The sequence below is a fragment of the Squalius cephalus genome (genome assembly GCF_949319135.1).
Source record: "Squalius cephalus genome assembly, chromosome: 20".
Taxonomy (NCBI): Eukaryota; Metazoa; Chordata; class Actinopteri; order Cypriniformes; family Leuciscidae; genus Squalius; species Squalius cephalus.
Window position 1 is genome coordinate 6,045,098 of NC_137141.1, and position 20,903 is coordinate 6,066,000.

The 20,903-nt window shown below is 38.1% G+C and overlaps 1 protein-coding gene across 3 annotated transcripts in view; it reads left to right on the forward strand.

The window, feature by feature from the left end:
* The window catches only part of col12a1a (collagen, type XII, alpha 1a), an 83,612-nt gene extending 70,645 nt beyond the window's left edge, over positions 1 to 12,967 (forward strand). For 2 of the 3 annotated variants that reach the window (XM_079854330.1, XM_079854332.1), the window contains 13 exons: positions 61 to 147; positions 589 to 642; positions 784 to 879; positions 1,947 to 2,000; positions 2,570 to 2,623; positions 2,842 to 2,895; positions 4,036 to 4,107; positions 4,295 to 4,330; positions 4,901 to 4,967; positions 5,058 to 5,240; positions 5,644 to 5,721; positions 9,399 to 9,569; positions 12,255 to 12,967. In XM_079854330.1, coding sequence (XP_079710456.1) covers positions 61 to 147; positions 589 to 642; positions 784 to 879; positions 1,947 to 2,000; positions 2,570 to 2,623; positions 2,842 to 2,895; positions 4,036 to 4,107; positions 4,295 to 4,330; positions 4,901 to 4,967; positions 5,058 to 5,240; positions 5,644 to 5,721; positions 9,399 to 9,569; positions 12,255 to 12,400 — 1,152 coding nt within the window. In that variant the 3' untranslated portion in view covers positions 12,401 to 12,967. Of the gene's footprint in view, positions 1 to 60; positions 148 to 588; positions 643 to 783; positions 880 to 1,946; positions 2,001 to 2,569; positions 2,624 to 2,841; positions 2,896 to 4,035; positions 4,108 to 4,294; positions 4,331 to 4,900; positions 4,968 to 5,057; positions 5,241 to 5,643; positions 5,722 to 9,398; positions 9,570 to 11,362 lie in introns of all 3 variants that reach the window. The other variant, XM_079854331.1, reaches the window with a different exon arrangement.
* The last annotated feature ends 7,936 nt before the right edge of the window (positions 12,968 to 20,903 follow it).

The window sequence follows — 20,903 nt, forward strand, 5'->3', positions numbered from 1 at the left end:
ACGTACTGTTTAGTGTTTTGTGTTTTCAGCAGTGTTTGATTTATATCTCCATCTCTGTAGCGAGAAGAAGCCAAATGTCCCGCTCTTCCTCACTCCTGCACATGTGCTCAGGACAGCGTGGGTCCTCCAGGCCCAGCGGGACCTCCGGTAAGATCATTAGAGTCCCCTGACGTTTCTCCTGTCTCTGAAGTCATCATGCTACCGCTGCAAATCTCACTTCTGATGATGGGGACGAAAGCGTCCAGAGTTCAGGGATAGTGGGATATTTTCCCCAAAGCCTCAGCGCTGTAATTTCAGCCCTGCTCTTTACATTAAGCTCAGGAATATGATTATGGGGCCTCTTCTCTCTACACCATTATGCATGGATTGAACATCTGGGATTACCGATGGTTAACAGCACAGCGTGAGCTAATGACTAGTGACTTACTCATGGATTCGCTTAAAGGTCAGAAAACTGAAGTGAAGACCACTGGGTAGGCCTTGGACGTGTGCACTTAGAAACATTACTGTCTTTAGAGCCGTTATGAAATAATGAATCCTCTGAAATCCACTGCCACTGAGATTCTAAGCAAGCCTCTTTGTTTTCAGGGTGGCCCTGGTACAAAAGGCCCGCGAGGTGAGAGAGGAGAGTCTGGCCCCACGGTAAGCTCATCCTTCTTCTGAAATGACCTGCAAATGGTCAGAGACTTGATCAGTACCTTAGAGAACCAGTTTCTCTCTTAGCACTTCTTCCTAGAGTGTTAAACTGGATAAATGAACGGGATTTTAACCCATTCATTTCAGGGTCCAATGGGCCCACGTGGGGAGCAGGGTGCACCAGGTCAGATGGGACCTCCAGGCCCACAGGGTCCTAATGGATTGTCTATTCCTGGTGAACCAGTAAGTAAAACGCAAACCTTTGCATTGTGAAATATTGCATTGCCCCTCATTGACTCTAACTATTAACCCTTTCCTCGCCAGTGTTTTTGAAAAAAGTTGCCAGCCATCGCCAGCATTTTTGATCATCTTCACAAAAATTTCTATATTTTGTTGTATGAATATCTGAACATGCAATATATCAAAAGAAAGAACAGACCCGTTTTATTCTAGCTTAATGCATTCTTTTTTATCAACATTTGAATGCGGGTGAGTTTCATTAAATAAAGCTAAAATCTGAGAAAAACAAGTTTTTGTTGAACACTACATCCAGATCGGATTCAGAACGATGATCGAAACATCCAGTAGATGAAGTAGATCGAGTCCATCAACACCCGCAAAGCTTCACAATCTTATAGTTCGTCTTGGGTCGACATTTCAGTCAGTAGCATTAGGCAGATTTGATTTATATGCTGTTTAATGTTGGCGATTGCGTTATTTTACATGTGTATTTGCTCACATATGCTATCGCTTGTTTCTGCTTCTTCTTCGCCTGTGTTTTGATCAGGAGATTCAGTACTCTTTCAGAAGATGCGTAATAGCGCCCCCCTACCGTATAACAGCGGAAACGCGGAAATCCAGAAAATTCCGTCAATGGCGGGGAAAGAGTTAATTAGGATCTTTCTTAAGCCTGAAACAGTGTGATTGCTTCTTATTACAATAACTTATTGTTATACATAGATTTAAATGAACACATTTAAAGAGGAAGATGCAGGTTCATTTGTTTAAAACTAGCTAAAAATGTTCAGTTTTTATGTTATGTCATACTTCTGCCTTTTCGCTTAAGCGACGCCAATTTCTACTCTATTCGTTGAAAGTGTTTTCTGTTTCTCTTTCTTATGACCTTAAAATCCTGGCCCTGTCTGGCTACAGTACTGTATAGTGCGGGTGTAATTTATGACTAAAAGCTCCGGACCCATTTATTAAACTGCTCCCTCTGTCATCCACGTACTGCCGAGTTGTAAATTCCTTTGAATGTCATGTAACAGAGGAATGAGTGTGAACGCTTGCTTTATTTCTACTGTTTTCAGGGCCGGCCTGGACCTAAGGGAGACGCCGGTGACTCCGGTTTACCTGGACAGCGAGTAAGTGCTTTTTTCTTTGAGCTGTTTTTAATCAGCTTGTGAAATCTACTAAATTGTGGTGCACAACAGCTGTGTTGGATTCTGAAAGGTTTCATAAACAGTATTTAGGACATTTAATGTGCTTATCAGATAAATGGCTTTATGATTGGATCAATGCTTAAGCTCAGAAAATTATACCACCCTTAACCTTACCTATTAAAGCACTGAACAATTGGCAGGCACAATGCAAGTGCTCTTAAAGCTTAACAAAACAGAGCGGAACGATTGCTAACACCTTCATCATAACGTCATTTTATTTTTGACTTCCAAAAGAAATACACAGACAGAAACACAAATGACTGTTCTTTTTGCTGTACAGGATGAAGGCATTACTTTGCGAGACGTTTATTTGTACATGTATTCATATGGTTCAGTTGCTAAAGCCTTCCTTCTCTTCCATGGAAAGGTTGAGTTTAGTCATATCCTGACAATTTCTGAAATTGCTCAGGTTTGATCCACGAACAGCTACTTTGTTGTTTGAAACAACCACTGAATGATGAATGACACTAAGTATTTTTCCTTCTTCCAAGGGCCCTGTTGGCGCTCCAGGTCCACTCGGCCCTGTTGGGCCTTCTGGTGCAAGGGTAAGAAGTTTTTGACGTGCACCTTGAACTGGTTTGAAAGTGCATGTTTTCAGTCTCGTTCTCTTGTCAGACCGAGTTAGTCGGTTGTGTTAGGCCCATCTCAAGGGTGTGTTCAAACCTCTCCCAGAGGTAAATCATCTCCAGGATTGAACAAATCTTTGCTGATTTTATTAGCTCTGCATCTTGTACAGTTCATGATGACATATGTTGTTGTTCAGGGTCCGCCAGGAAATGAAGGCCCATCTGGACCAAGAGGTCCATCGGGACCAATGGTATGTAATGTGGAAGCTTTTGAATATCTGACGAGTGCGAGACCGTCATGTAGCCTGAGAAGTCAGCTGAAGTTTCTGCCATACATCAAATGACCTCTTCTTCCTTCTGTTAACTTAAATACTGTCTTTCACAAATGCAGTGATCTACAAGGACTTTTAACAAAGTCACATTTAACAGTGTATGAATTCCAGTGTAGCACAAAACAAATTGAACAGTTTTTGGTCGTCATTTGAAACATTAAAATAAGAAATTTTGTAATATAATGACATTTACGCTTTTAATATGGCTTCAATGTCCAACTACACTGGAAAAAAAAATTGGTGTAGAAACAATTTTCACTCAGAAATTGTTAGGAAATTTCACAAAAAATGACCAGGAAACAGCAAGTAACTGGAAAGACTGAAGTAGTATTTTTTTTGTAAAATGTTCTCCAATAATCGTTGTTTTATTTACCAAAAATATTTTTTTTTTTTACATTGTGCTTTTTGGGGTAAGGCTTTATTTTAGGGTGACATTGGGGACATTAAAGTTGGGGACATTAAATTTAACATTTAATTTAATATTCAACGATATTATTGATGTGCCTGCATTGACACCATTATATGAGAACTGAACTGAGCTGGACGATGACATCGCAGTGGCTATATATATAAATGAACTAAATTAATAACTTTTTTACAACAAAAATGAAACATCACTGAACTTACTTAAGCTGGACTGTGACGCTATTTTCTTCTGGAAACAAACTTTGTTGCATTATTTTTCTGTTATCTCTGTAAAGCTGCTTTGAAACAATCTGCATTGTAAAAAGCGATATATAAATAAATGTGACTTGACTTGACATAGTTGCATGTTACATGTCTTACTATAGTAATAACAGGAAATTATGCATTATTACAATCAACTGAGACTAAACCTTAACCCTATAGTAAGTACATGTAGTTAATATTATGTTATCACATTATAACAATGTCATCTTAAAATAAAGTGTCCGTTTTGGAGCCACTTTCCCAGATCTCATGTCTAAGTCATTCACACTGTTTATTAAAGGTCAACTTGATGCTGGTTCTCTGTGTTAGTGATTGTGAATGTTTATCAGAAACTGAGTCATTCTTACTGACTGAGATCCATATTTTTAGGGACAACCGGGATCACCTGGAATGCCAGGAATCACAGGAAAATCCGGAAAATCTGGAGACACTGGCCTCCCTGTATGTACATGTTCAAATGGCTCATATTAATTCTCATTTTCTTGTTTAAAATTATTTATATAAATTCATTCATCAAAAGATAACATATGAAAATATGTGCCAGTGAATATAACCAAACCTATGGTCACTAGCTACAGATATGATCTGAGTGATTTCTGACTCATCTTTTCTCATCTGTCAATCACAGGGAGCTGTTGGCATGAAAGGAGAGAAGGGTGAAAGGGTAAGTGTCACCTTTATACACTTCATCACGGGAGTGCCTTTTAAGTGCATTTAAAATATACTAACTCTAAATGCAATACCGAATAACACACTAAAATTACATTTATAATCAAGTGCTTTACATGTGCTTTAATATGTTAGTCAATACATCAAAATAAGTGTACTTCATTAAAACATGACTTTAAGGGTGTGTTCACACTTGTGGTTCGGTTCACTTGGTTCATTTGGTCCAGGCCAAAAAAAAACAAAAAAAAAACACATTTAGTCCTGGTCTGCTTAGTGTTCACATTGGTATTTTTAACACTGAACCTAAAGATACCAAACCTAAAGTCATAGGGATACGTTCACAACCTGATTGGTCAGCTTTTTATGAATATTTCGCAACTGAAGTTACTACTTTTTAAGATTTGAGGTACACCACAAATGCACATTTAAGACACTTCTTTTTTGCAAGCGACAACGAGGAACTCACTAACGTTGTCACTGCAAAAATGTTTTTGCATGAGCAAACACACCTCACATTTCTTCAGAAAATGTAAAAATCCCGTTTGCTCTGTTTTCTGTTTTCCAGGGAGATACTGCGTCACAGAATATGATGCGCTCAGTAGCAAGACAAGTTTGCGAACAACTAGTCAGCAGTAAGCCGTCTCCGCCTCTGCCTGCCTCTTTATGAATATTTCCAATGGGTTTGTTCGTGTTAAAAATGAAAATGTTTGATTTGCTTATAGGACAAATGAGCAGAATCGATAATATGATGAACCAGATCCCCAGTAACTACAGGAGCAATAGCCCCGGTCCTTCCGGTCCTCCAGGCCCACCTGGCAACCAGGGAGCCCGTGGAGAGCCAGGTCAGCCCGGACCCAACGGGTTCCCAGGAAATCAAGGTGTGCCAGGGTCTCCAGGAGAAAGAGGTATGCACGCACAAAATAAAGCATTCAGACTTTGGCTTGGTGGATAAAACATTGACTTACACCGAAAGAGACCAGAATATCATAGAGACTTAAAGCTGGGAAGCCACAAACCTCTTTACACCACCCTAGCATTGTGGTGCCAAGGTTTGCACACGATTGACATTTTCTCCAAAGGTGTAAATAGTTTTGTTGTGCAAAGTAGATCATTGAATTTTAAAAATTTTTCCCCCAACTAAAATTAGGCAAACAAACTGAGAGAAATCTTTGATGCACATGATTGTAATAGATAGTCTACCATTTTTCCTTAAAATCATCCAGATGTATAGACTTGGTGTTTGACGTTACTGCCAATCAGTCACATATGGTATCCATTTTTTTAATGCATTTACCCATAACATCCTAGGATTGCCGGGAGAGAAGGGTGAACGAGGAAGTCCAGGCATTGGCACTCGAGGACAGAGAGGATTACCTGGACCTCCTGGTATGTCTTCGTGTAACCTAACGCCACCTCATTTTAACCGCTCCATTTCACTGCTAATTATATCCAGAGTTTGTGAACACACTTGTCTTTTCAAGGCTATCAGCCTATCCAAAACCTCCTGATTAATGGATCCAATGCTAATGATCGTTAACATGTATTTAACGACTGTGATTTTCTACGATGGGTAATTTCCATATCACAATGTTTATCATTCTGAGAGTATTTAGGCATGACAGATTAACATGATGATGAATCATTACGAAATGAATGGTCTGTTACGCAACTGATGGTATTAGTTTTTCCAGACCATCAGGAACAGCTTTTTTCCTCTGGATTGTTTGGATAGGTTGGCTCAAAAGTGTGCTAACCCCTTATCAAACTGTGTTGTGGCAGTTGGGATTAAGAGAACCTTAAGAGTTTGAAAAGGAAATCAGCCGAAGTGTTTGCCTCAATAGGCCTGTAGCAAAATTCAGACAAATCATTTTTGAGTGTCAGATATTAAAATAATTTGGGTATTTCTCTGTCATGTGCTGTTAATGTGTGCCTCTTTAGCCTCTTTAGATAGAATTGAGAATCAGGGGCTGGATTCAAGTTGAGAAATTTCTTAAGATAAATTCCAAGTAGTTTGTAAGAATGTTCCTAAGTGCAATTCTTGAAAAAATCTTAAAGGCCCTGACATACTTGAAATTGAAGAATGAACTGGTGTGATGGAATTTCAAAACAAAATCATAAAACTTCTAGAAAAGTTCACGTATGTGAACGTATGTGAAGATGATGTAATAGGTGGGCGTGGCTCTGAGACTCCGCCTTCTCCGGTTAATTTCTTCTGTTCAGTCCGTCAAGGTCAGATGTCAGTGAGTAAAAACATGACAACACTGGAGAGCCGCTTTATCGTGGACATTGAAGAATTAAAAGAGACACTGACACTGTTATTTTCGTGTTCAATACTGTAAAGCTGCTTACTTTTAAACAATTTATTGTATAAAGTGCTATATAAATAGACGTGACTTGGCTGGAATGCTGAATTGCAGAGATGCTGCAAACATATCACTATGATCAGATGCTTTCTTTACTGCTGTTTTAGCACCGCTGTCATTTTTATATTGTGTTTATTTTGTTATTGAGAGGAAAACTGCAGTTCATATTCATCAGAAGGATGTTTTCCGCAAACATCTTTTTACCCCCAAGCGAAGAACGAAAAAGATCTTCGTCATGAGTATATCGGGGCATTAAGAATTTTTGATTATTTTTTTTGCTAAGAAGAAAACGACAGGCTTTAGTGTTATCTGATTGTTTGCCGGTTCTTGCTGAAGACTTGCGCTTTGTGTATTTTAATTAGTTATTTTTAAAGTCAGCATGAAACAGAAGTTGTGATCGTCTTTTCTTCCCTATTATGACGTATATCCATGTGAAACGGCTTCTGGAACAAGAACAAATGCAGGGCGGGACTTGATTTTGTCCATGGGGAATTGATGGGATGGTTGTTGTAGTTTGCTATTGGTGGATCTCATGTGAGTGACAGGTAGCCCCGCCCCTCTGCACATTAATTAAAAAAACGATAATGACATGTACGTACAAATCATTTATAATGAATTCAGCAATATTATATAAAAATAAGAATTGTCAATGTCAACAAAGCAGCCTGTCTTAAGTCTATTGGCAAGAATTGTATTCTTAAGAGTGTTTTGTGAATCCGGCCCCCGTTCTCTTTCCATTTAAACAAATATAAATACATTGAGACATTCGGTTCCATTAGCAGTTCTGGAACATCTGTGTTCCTCAGTCGATGTGGACAAAGCACCAGAGCCATGGCAATGTCATGGCAATCAGCACGCTTATTTCTTGTTAGCTTATTTTTGTGAATCAATAGTCAAAATGAATGACTGTTCAGTTAAAATAATCTCATAATCTGACTGGTAGTGAATTCAATAAGAATTGTTGTCTAAACACTGGCCATTTTTTCTGGCTCAAAATTACTTAAAGAAGCGTTAACAGAACCATTAAGTGAAATCCTCTTATGATTAACATTCCTAGATTCCACAGCATGGCCTGATTTACAGTGCCATGTTTTTTTCTGAGCAAAAGTTCATCAAATGTGAAACAAATGCAATGTAGCTATAAGCATCTCTACAGAAGACAATAGAGTCATTAATCAGCTCAATTTAGTTCAATGTTGATTTAATATAGTTTGATAACAGTGGAAATGTTGCAAAGATCAGTCAGGAAACCACTTCAAAAGACAATAGCGTCATTGGTTACACTTTATTTCAATGGTCCACTTTATATATTCTACGGTAACACTTTACAATAAGGTTCATTAGTTAACATTAGTTAATGTATTAACTAACATGAACTAACAATGAGTAACACATTACAGTATTTATTCATCTTTGTTAATGTTAGTTAATAAATACAGCTGTTCATTGTTTGTTCATGTTAGTTCACAGTGCATTAACTAACAAATGTGTACGCCAACTTATTCTACTAACCCGAACCTAACAGTCTAATACTCTAATAAGAGCTAGTTGACATGTAGTTGCAAAATTACTTATAGTTATTAGAATGGGTAACACTTTACAATAAGGTTCATTATTTAATATTAGTAAACTAACTTAGTTAACATGAACTACAGTTGACATGTAGTTACATAGTGTCTTATAGTCAGTTGAATGTCAGTTGGGGAGCATCAAAATAAAGTTTTATCAGATATTAAACAGAGCGTCTGCTAATACTCTGATGCCTGCTAGTTGACATGTTGGTGCAAACTTACTTCTAGTTAGTAGAATGTCCAAAGTGGGCTATCAAAATAAATTGTTATCAAGTCATTATCCAGTTTAATGCATTCTCATCCGATAGTTTTATTGAACTCAAATTGATAATATTTCTGAATATTAATTGTCTTTCCTGTTAGGGGCCCATGCAGAAGTTGTCACAGAAGTTATAACAATAATAATCAGCAACCTAATAAACACAAAAGCCTGGACATAATTCTATTTTCCGTAAACAAGGCGCTTCCATTATCATAAGAAGCAAAATTGGCCAGAATGGTAGTTTCCATGCTGATTTATGATCAGAAGACCAAAGTAATCCAGTTATTAATAGAGGGAATTTGTACAGACAAGTTTTGAGCTCAGTCACTCTTGATACAGTCATCCCAGCGCAACACAAAGAGTCTGAATGAATTATCGGCTCCATGGTAACTCCAACAACACGCTGTTCAACAACTTTCTCCAGGGGGACACGTTCAGTTGCTATCCAGCATTTGCAAGAGTGAGCCTCTCGCAGAAAACTGTAAAGAAGTGGAATCAATGCCAAGAGCTCTCTCTGAATGAAATACACAGCCGTCGTATACGTACAGTAGGAGGAAGCTTGCGGTGACTCACTGTTTGTAGTTTGACTTGTGTTTTCTGTGGAGGCTTTATTGACAACACATGTGCTGACATCAGAGTGCACAAGAGCGAGTCGAGGGACAGCATTCCAGTTCGGTTTATACCGTCTAGACAGAAAAGGGTTGGGGGGGGGGGGCATTGGGTAACTCGCCCCTTCTTCCTTTTAATTAAGCAGTCAAAATAGTTAAATTACAGTGCTTGAAATCAGTTTTCCCCTCCCACATCCAGAGGAAACCTAGAGGCGAAAACTAAAGGACACTTTCTTACACCTCCTCTGTTTTTTTTCAGGGCCACCAGGGCAGTCTCAGACCGGGCCCCCTGGTCCCTCAGGCTCAGCGGGGCCCCGTGGCCCACCGGGACGGCAGGGTGGGCCTGGAGTCAGAGGACCGCCTGGACCTCCGGGATACTGCGACTCCTCCCAGTGTGTCGGCATGCCTTACAATGGACAAGGTTACCCAGGTACGGTTACAGTACGGTTGATTGAAAAGCTCTGTTCCCAAACCTAGTGAGCTCTCGTCAAGGGGTTTACCTTCTAAGGCAACATTCTGAATGAACATCTGAATCAACACTCTTCATAGGCAACGACACAAATAGCAATGCTTCCACTGGAATTTAGAATTAGCATGTTGCAGCACTGTGACACTCTAATAAGCGTTATAATCAGGGTTTGAAATTTAATTTTCACTCACCGGCCAATTTGGCTACTACATTTTTAAGTTTCCGGCCAATCAGAACTTCTACAAGTCAAAAAAAGAAAGAAATTCCAGATTAACTACGTCACAGCTTATATTATAAAATTTGGATTTCATACATTCATTTCTTATTCAAACAAAATCCTGTCATCCAGCCATCTCCTCCCTTCCTCTTTCATCCTCAATTCAGATCAATTCAGTGCAAAGAACATTAAAAAAATGTAGGATGTTGGAAATTAACAATGTTTTTTCTTTTAACCAAATGCTTTAAATCTTTGCTATCGCTTCAAAGCAAATGAACAAGCGTGCCGTTATTTGTTGCGTAGTGGTGTGTGTGTTCAAGTAAGCCAGATATGCGCAGATTCTGTGCAATCTGCTGTATTTTATATATCATGATGTATTTGCACTAAATCTGAGCAGATTTGGCTTACACGAACATCCCCAGCAAAGTGAGTAAACATAATAAGAAACACGCCAAATTGGCTCGTGATTTGACGGCATTACCCGCCACAGTGGATTTTTACCTGCATTTGGCGGTTGGGGGGTGTTGATTTCAAACCCTGATTATAATACAAAGCACACGCAAATATTTGGGCAAAACAGTAAACACAAACCAATTACTTTTCATTTTGCTGAAATATAGGGTAAGATGGACAATCTTAAGAACAATGTGCAAACTGTAATATATTAAGATATAATTAGTTATTAAGGGAAATGAATAGAAACATTTGCACAAAGCTTTGTGTGCTCGTAGTCTCCTGATCATAGATACATATTAAGTCTGAAGCAGTGTTAGGAGGAAACTCAGTATATCCCTGCAGTGTCATAAGATCAATTCCGCTTTGAAGCTTGTGATATATAAACGCACACATCAACCCCATCGCTTTATTTAGTGTTCATGTAAACAGTATGTTCAGATTCAGCAATCGGAACAATTTCAAAAGGTAAACGAAGCTATTGACACTGTCAAAACGTGCCGTCGGAGAGGTGCTAATTAAACGTCACCGTTTCAGTTGATGATTTTGAAACAGAATTACTTTTAAAGAATAGCGCAGATGTCTGAAATGTACTTCAAACTCATGGAATTATTGAACAACCCCATGAATTACAATAAGTAATAAACTGAAAAATAATAACACTATTAACAACATGCCACTTCTGTCCCATCTTACCCCAAGGGTCTACTTTTATCTTTTCGCTTAAAAAAAAAACAACAACAATATTTTTGACTTCACAAATCTAAAATCATGAATGTGTCCACAAATAGACACAAAAACATTGTTGTTCAACATAATCCATTGTCACAGATTGCCATTTTCCCAAAACACAAATTTAGATCATTTAACCTCAAAACTTTTCGGTGTTCATATTCAGATGAAATGACAAAATGAAGAAGAGCATTACATATTATCTAGGCAGCTCACTGTGGTTTGGAACAGAGCTCTATTACAAGCGACTAATGATTGCTTAACAATATAGCTAATCTATCAAGAACGGCATGTTTACACTTGAAGGAAGTCGTTTTGCCACTGAACTAACCCACTCTTTAACCCATTTCAGGTTTTGCGTAGTATGCTATCTAGACTGCCTGATCCCTTACCTGAAGTTAGCACTCGCTCATGAGCTAATAAGGATAACCACCATGGATATGATTTCTGAATATTTGCTGGCCAACTATAAAACAAACACACACAAAAAAAAAACCAATCAAACCAAAGAAAGGACTGGACTGCCACTAACACCAGCTGAGCGCTACTATATCATACTGGAGCCAGTGATGGTTTCGTACCCGTGGCCTGTTTGCATCTAGAGCAGCAAGAAAGAGCTTCGTTTTGCTGAGGACGCATGTGAAACTACTAACATTGAGCGTTTATGTTAACAGTGTTCAACAGTGGTTGCTCTTTATGAGGGGGAAATGACTGTAAATAAACTAATTGTGCCTTGTAAATGTTAAATGGATGACACAGTGGGTTAGAAGTAAACATGTTAACATCAGTCATCAAGCTTGCACCTGATAACTTGCTTCTTGCTGATCGCTGACGTTTCATTTTTCACCTTCCATGATACGTGTAGGCAACGCTCAGGTTACAAATGTAGTGTGTGCCATTAGTATATGCAACCATGAAGTTTTCGGTGTGCGTTTTTCTTTAATTCGGGTTTTTTTGTATTGTGATTTATAGAATTGTGCGATACCTCACAGAGATCAGCAAATTTTTACACGAATGCATTCTTTCTATACATGTATGTTTGAGTAGTTCTAGTTATAGTCTAGGAGGAAAAATCCAACGCAAAGTTGTGGACAACTGCGGAATGGATTTAGTATTTGGTTAATGTAGACGTTTTTTTTTATTTTTTATTATTATTATTAACACTATGTATAAATGAAGAGTTGAAATGACATGTTGGAACCCAAAAGCACATGATCAGCTGGCCAAATAATATTTCCAAGCAGGCCCCTACCAGCCAGAACCTGAAACCTACGTAGTGCCCATTCCAGCCCAGCCGTCGGAAGATATCGAGACACAGTCGCCAGGTTTGCGAAACCAGCGTGGAAAAAGATCGCTATCAAGACAGGAAGCTGAAAGAATAGAAACATAAAGGGAAAGTGTATCTTCTGTACTGTCAAAAACTGCATCTTTTAACACAGTCAAGTGGAGAGGCGGATATCCAACTCTCTTTTCCTCGTGTGCTTGCCGACGGTTCCACAATGTGTCTTTGCTTGTAACATAACTGCATTTTGTATTTGTTCAGTAATATGTCCTATAACACTATGAACTGATTCTTGCACATTTGAGAGTTTGCGAAGTGTAAACGTGCTTGCTGCGGTGCAATTTGTTGTTGTTCTTTTTCTCACTTCACTTGATTCGTAGACCTGGCTTTTGTTTTGTTATCCTAAACCAAATATTTATCTGTTGTATACCAACTCGCTCCAAAAGAGGAATTGCATGCCTGTGTTGTATATTTAGTAAGGACGTTTACACCAGAATATAGTTGTTTTTCCCAGTGATATCAGTTGAAATGCAGTTGGAATTTGTTGCAAGTCTACGGACATAGAATAGCTTTTATCATGTCTGAATTGCACATTGTGAATTCCACAGCCTTATTTTCTTATTTATTTCTGAATCAGAAGAGGCATTTTTCAATAAAACTACTGAAAATGTTTAATTGCTGTTGTGATCTGTTCTTTCATATTTAGTTTACATTTAAAATGAAATTCAGTTCCTCAGTTTGAATTGAGGTAACAAATAGGATTGTGATAGAAATGAAATTCAAAGAAACTTTTTGGGGATGCACCCATATGAAAATTTTGGCTGATAAGGATAACCGATAATTCTTTATATTTGAAAGCCGATAACCGATACATTGGCCGATAAATCTGAATCCAAATTTTTAGAGAATTTTTGAGAGCCTGATCACAAAAACAAAAGTCTCACCATTAAAAGCCATGTCCCAAACACACAATTATAACAATGTTCTCATTATAATTTTATGTAGCCTATATTTACGCTGCACATATTGCACTTTACTGTATTTTCAATAAGTGATTTCAATCATATTTCAAGTGATTCAAAACCATAATGGAGAACAGTGTGCATCTGAAGGGTCTCAGCTGAAGGAATTATTTATCAGCCAAATCATTGGGCCGATAATGATAACATTAAAAATGAATATATATATCGGCCGATACCGATATTGTGCATCCCTACTTTTAATAATCCGATACATTTTCTTACGTATGAAACATACATTAATTTGAAATACCTTTGCAGAGACAATAATGCTGTTTACAATTTCAATTCACAGTTGTGTTTTCTGATGCATATTAATCAAAAGTTCTATGTTCATGTATAACAGGGACTTTATGGTGCCCTCTTGAAAACCTTTATTGGTATCTATGATGTCATGAAGAAACTTTAATATCCATGGAATTAAATTAGGTGTCTATTATTATGTAGTTGCGTCAAAAAAGAAGTACAATGTTCATATTGTATTGCAAAACCCTTTTGGTGCCACTGAGATGGGAAACGGGTAAGGTTAGAGACAGGTTGGGTGGTGTGGTTTAAGAGTTGAGTTGTAAGGGAAGGGTCAATGTGTAACAGCTATTTTTTAAAATATAAATACAATGTAAAAACTTGGACCAATATGTTAATATAAAATTGGACCAAAGGTTCTATATTGTGAAAAAAGGTTTGGCTCGAGGTCATGGTGCAAAGGACCCTATGTTGATTTTACTCCGAACCATCCCTTTAACGTCACTGAATCCACCAAATACATTCATTTATAAAGACAAAGCTGTTTTTCTGGGGTTACATCAGGAAGAAGTGGCTCTTTAAGGTAACAGTTGCAAGTTGCCAGTTTTTACAGTGTAATAAAGCACTTCAGGCGACCTCTATAAAGCAGCGGATCTTGTATTTCCAAAGAAAACAATAACGTGGAGGAGTTCAGGTGTTGCTGTAAATGCCAAAGACGTTCATTAAGATAAGTTTGGTTCTGCTTCATTAAAACTGCAGGTAATCATTGGAAGAAATCACTGTTTGTGCTCTGAGATTGATTTGACACATTAAAGGCTCATTGTCATGACATTTCTGAACAGCTCGTCCCAAAACATTCCATCAAAGGAACATTGAGGAGATCTGAATAAATGAAAAGAGGGAGCAACTTGCCAAAAGTCTGGAATGCTGAATTATATAACTCTCCATTTCCAATACTATACTTGCTTTGACACTGTACATGTAAAATCCTACATTTCAGTATTTTTCCATCAAATTTGAACTCTCTGATGCTGTTGTCCACTGCAGGGGCAAATATTTTCAAGCCATTTTGAACCATTTTTAGGCTAAAACGTTACATCCAAACCTCCATGGGTGACCCATTTTTTTTTGTATTTCTGACAACATAAATTCAACATAAAAGTGGTGTTGAGAAACACTAACAACAGCCATAAGTCATTGAAAAGTCTTTTAAGACTTTTATCACCAGCCAATCCACCTTATTATTCACGTAACGTGTCTGGCTTCTGGTGTCATTCGCTTTTCAAGTTATTTTTAACTGTACAAAACAGTTCATTATGCTGCTGGTATTTCTTAACATATTATTTGAATGTATTGTCGTAATGATAAACACACTGATTTGTAGCGTGAACAGTTTTAGGGTTTAAGACACTTTCTTCTTATTTCCCTATAGCGGCTAATGAATCAGTCTGGCACATTTACAGAAAACGGTTTACTACCGCTTTGAAAAATACTAAGCAACAGGAATTAATAGGAAGGCCTAAAAAAAATCCATCTTTTCCTGAGAATTAAACCACATGTCCTTCACAATGAACATTTATTCATAACGTTTCCGGCCGAAACCCTAGCTACACCCTCAGTCTGTTGCTTGTTCTGAAGTCCCCCAAGGGGTCTCCTGTTTTAATGGTGTTTCCTCAAATACATGTGCTCTCAATTAGAGCTGATTGTTTTATGCGGGCTGTTTTTCTCCATCTCAACGAAAAAAATGCTTTAAATGCGTTAGCCACAGACGCTCCATACCTCTTTGCACTTCCTCAACTCTTTCATCTGTCTCAAAGGAAAGTGGAGAACTTTGATCGTTTCACCTCCTATTTTTATTTTTTTATTCTGTCTAACTCAAAAAAAGAAACAGAGTACCACATTAGTGTGCAATTACAGTACTTTCAAAGCCTAGCTAGGAAATGTTTAGTCGCTCAGGAGATTATGTCATAGAAGATGATTATCAAATACGTTTTTCAATTTACTGCACCACGGTTTATGCATCCACACTATAGACCCCATAATTGTGCGTTTAAGTTTCAGGGTAATTGCAGGTTATTGTGTTCAAATACAGAACAAGAAGCCTGTGTAACATGCCTTTAGGTTAAATATCTAGTATATTTAGCAGGCTGATAGTTCCTTTACATGCAATCGGCTAGAAATCACATCATTTACAACTGCACAAGCTGACTGGCCACTGCTGATTCTGCAGCCACTGAGATTGCTTGCTCAACATTTAAATAGTCTGGTTGAGTGTTCGCAGGTCGTATGGCTTGCTCTCACAGTGCATTCACACGGGGCGTCTGACGGAGGGTGTTTCTGAAGCTTGGTTCTGATGTGACCGTCAAAGGCCCTGTTTACTCCTGGGATTAAGAAGCGTTTTGGTTGATCGGATCACAAATAAACAGGGAAAACATTTGCATTCCCATTTACACCTGGTGTTTTAATCTGTCTCTTTTGTTCACTTCCAACCATTTCTGTCCTGATTTCTAGGGGAGGGTCTATAAAAAAACGAAATAAGCTCACACAATTTACATATGAATGCAACGGAAAGACATACGGAGAGCAGCAGCTTTCGTTTCTGCTCTGACAGATGAAAGACCAGCCGAACGCTGTGAGAAATGTGTGTTAGAAATCAGGAATGATGAAAGAACATTGTGCTTGGTCCATTTTTCCTCTTCAAACCAAACTTGAGTCTCCAGCCAAAGTTTAAATCCCGACTGGCTAGAGCTCTTCTCATAATGTTTATGCATGAGGTCAGTATGTGGAGAGAAGACGGTCTTTTGTGGCTGTTCGGATGCATTCGATCACATGAGCGTTTACACTACGAAAGCAATCCGGTCGAATGTTTTTTCAACTACCTCTGAAAGTGGTCAAAAGTGGACAAGCTTAAAACATTTTAGACCCCGTTTACTCCTGTATTTACTGTAGCATCGTCCACTTGTGATCTGATCGACCAAAACACATCTTAATACCAGGTGTAAACAGGGCCATAGTGACAACAGCCAATCACATTACTTCCAGCTTGGACTGGGTAGGGTATGTGCATAAAGGCGATCTGATTGGCTGACGCCTGCGTTGGCACTTGAAAAGTTGAACATTTTTCAACTTCTGCTGCAAGCAACGCCAGCGACACAACAGAACCGACAATGCAGGTCAGCAATGCATGACGTCACACATTCAAAGTAAATGAGAAGCGTTAACGCCGACGTCCCGTGTGAATGCACCGTCAGAGTTCCTCTGAACCCCTCCACCTCCCCCAGCTCCACCTGCCGAGATCTGCTACGGGATTTATGGATGTCTGTTTATGCAGCGTCAGAATATTTGACATGCTCACAGCATCTGTCCATACGCAGACAATCCACACTTGCTCTGCAGCAGCAGCGTGGGTCGCAGATCTATTCAGTCAAGACCAAATTCAGTAATGCTCTCATATCCATTAACATTCTTAAAGGGATACTTCAGGATTTAGCATTAAGCTTTGTATTAGTAGAAAACCTGTAGTATTTTCGAATTACCGTGCTTTCCACCCTCATATCCCCCTGAGACGAGAGATTTATGTATTTTTTGTCTGGAAAAAATCCTCCGATGACGCAAAAATCGTCATTTTGCGTCATCGGAGGATTTTCTGGCCAGAGGCTAAAGACTACAGCCAGTAGATGGCGTTGTTCCGCATGTTTTCAGCCCGCCCATAGAGGGTCGGATCTCACTCACAGAATGTACACAGTGTCAGCCGTCTTTCTTTGGAAGCTAAGCTAGCAGGCTCTTGTTCTGTGGAGAAAGCTGAGTAGTAGGGGTTACCATCCTCCTTTTCCCGGACTTGTCCGGCCGTCGAGATCGCTCAAAATGTACGGGATTCAGCATTTGCGTTCTGCGGTCGCCATTCATTGTTTACATGCACACCTTTTGTTTCAATCTAAATGAATTCATTCCGATTGGTGAATCTGAATGTAGTGTTTACATGAACGCTTAACAAGTGATCGGTTGATGTGCGTTTTACCATTGCTAAGAAAATTCCCGCTCCTCCGTGAGAGATGCGAGACCGGCGCGTCTCAGTAATCACGCCACCGGCCTCGCGCCGTTCTCCTGCGGCCGTCAGCCTCGTCCTGCTCGCCACACTAAACATAATGAATGAATGGCGACTGTAGAACGCAAAAGCCGAATCCCGGACATTTTGGGCTATCTCTAAATCCCTGGCAAACTCATCACGTAGGCTAGCCTTGTTGTTTGTTTTCAACTGCGCTCCCTTACCGGTAGGCGTGGCCTCCTAAGGCAGCGAAGCAAGTGCATTCTGGGATTTGTTGTCTTTCATCCACATAAGCCAAAAATAAATTTTCTGGGTTTTCTCAGTCTAGAAAGCTCCAAATAAAAAAATTTCTTCACATTTCTTCTACTTAAATGACCTATTTTAAATACACATTCATCTTCCCAGAGGTGAAGTATCCCTTTAAACTCTTCTGAGAGTTTTCATGATCGAAATATGTGTTATTAGTAGTGATGGACACAGTAATTAAGTATTTTTAGTTTGTTACTATACTGAAGTATGCCTACATTTTTTCAAGTATCTGTACTTTATTTTGGGAAAGTTTTACTTTTACTTCACGACATTCCAAAGCATAATATCATACTTTTTACTCCACTACATTTCATAAAAACATGTCATTTCTCGTTATTTTGAAGTGTAGAAGAGCTGATTCTTTTTTCAATTAACCTGTTAAATCGGTTCACAAAACGCACTGAACGATTCATTCGTGAATTGGATCTGTTCTCGAGTCAACAACTCACTGATTCAATGATCCGGTCAGAGCGAGTCTCCACGATTCACTGAATTCACAAGTCTCAAAATGAGCCGAGACCCTCGGAACGTGAAAAGTAAGTTACTAATGCAGATTTTTATGATTAATATTGTATATGAAAATCATATTTAGGTCATCACTCTCAGTTGTTTGTGAACTAAATGAAATATGTGTGATATATTTATATCACTTGCACACAAACAAACAAATAAATATTGCACAATACATTGCTACTTTTGAATGCCCACTTAATATATTTTAAAATGCAGCTATACAGAATCCCTGAACATGTTAAATTATTCATGTAGGCCTTTATTTCAGTGTAATTTTGTCTGTAGTGTTGTATTTCTACCAGAAAGACTTGTGACATGTGAACGTTTACAACAATGTTTCATGTCTAGTTGTATAGAAAAATTCTTTGGCATAGGTATTTAAGGTGTGTTCACCTGTATTTCAACTGCAAACGTAAAAGAGAAAGTTCAGTCCTTATATACTCCAAGTGTCAAGCAGTGTTTGAGCAGGCCTAAAAGTTATGAATTAATTATGCTATCATCATTTCCAAGATACATGGAATAATACAAAAGTTCTTTTAAAATACATAGTTAAAGCTTAATAAATTAGGTTAAAGTCCCCCTGTGGTGAAAATCAATCTTTTAATGTCGTTTATATGTCTATTTGGTGTTTTTAATATGCTTTAAGTCAAACCATGTGTAAATTCATAAGTCGACAGCATTGCTGAGTATTTTCTCCTTAAAACTGCAGTGAACCAAAGACAGTCTCAAAAACACGCTTTGAAATCGCTGGTGTTTCTGACGTCAAAAACTACCTTGTAACCAATCAGATCAACGTGTGATCGTCAACCAGTGGATCTCTGAGCTGAGTGAGTGAGTGGAGGCGGGGATCATTTGCATATTCATAGAACCGTGCATACTAAATGAGGCAAGGGTGTAGAGTTACATTCAAGCAATTTTAAGGCATGACAAAAAAACTTTTAAATATGTGATTTTGGTGATCAAATATGAGTTTTAAGGGATAAAATGATTGACTACAGGGGGACTTTAAATAAACTACAAATTGGTTCACTATTTGGTCTTATCACCATGGTCCACTATGACCACATAGGATAAAATGCCTTTCTAGTTTGAGTTAATATGTGTGATCAAAATAAGCGTAAATCATATCAAAATAAAGGATGTTATAAGCATGATTTTTTATACTGTGCAAATATGTTTAGCTTTGTGTTATGTGGTTTTAATAGAATAGAATAGAATAGAATAGAATAGAATAGAATAGAATAGAATAGAATAGAATAGAATAGAATATTACAAACCGTAGCTGCATGGACAAATATTATACAAATAAAATGCGTATGACATGGCATGGATAATTCATTCAAAATCTAGCCCATCTGTTGAGCTTTGGGAGCGAGCACCACACGGAAACATGCTACCACAAAAATGATACTTTCTCTAGGTGGGAGTTCAGTCAGATTTACAACTTCCTGTGACAAAAAAGATACAGTATATGATTTCCCCAGTATGTGTTTGAAAAAAAAAGTTTAAACTTTTACGCTTCTTGCAATGACAGAAACTTTATAATGTTAATCCCCTTGTAGTCAATAATTTTATCCCTTAAAACTCATCTTTGATCACAAAAATGACATATTTTAACATTTTTGTCTTGAAAAAAATTCTTCATGTTTATGCCTTAAAATTTCTTGAATGTAACTTTACACTCGTGCCTCATTTAGTATACGTGGTTCTATGAATATGCAAATGAGCCCCACCTCCACTCACTCACACAGCTCAGAGATCCACTGGTTGACGATCACACGTTGATCTGATTGGTTACAAGGTACAGGGTACTGATTGGTTACTGCTGGTCAGAAACACCAGCGATTTCAAAGCGTGTTTTTTTTTTTTTTCGATTGACATTTTTTTTATTGATTCTCAAACTTTCCAGAATGCAACACAATAAATCTGTACAGAATCAACTTTTTTTTTTTTTTTTTTTTTTTTTTCTCAGTAACCCCCACCCCACCCCACGGTCACAACTACACAAATAAGTACAATTGAGATAACTCCCGGCATACAATGGTGAGGAAAAAAATAAAATAAAAGAATAGTATACATATTCCAACACAAGTTAGGTTTTTGAGTGTGAGCAAGTTTCTTATATAATTATTACTTCCCCTTTTCCAAATAATTTAAGTATCTGGACCATTTCTTAAAGTATAGATTTACTTTATCAGTCTGTTTATAAGACATTTTTTCAAATGCCGACACTCTACCTAGTTCTGTTGACCATTCTTGAAAAGAAGGGGCCTCCTCTGACTTCCAACTCCTAAGAATTATTTGTCTGCCAATCAATAAACTGGTTAGTACCCAGTGCATTATGTGCTTGTCTCTTATTGCATTATCTGACCATCCCCCTAAAATAAACAATTGAGGGCATAATGAAATATTAGTATCCAAAATTGGGCAAATGTGTTTATGAACTTTTTTCCAAAAATCCTGAATTTTTGTACAGGACCAC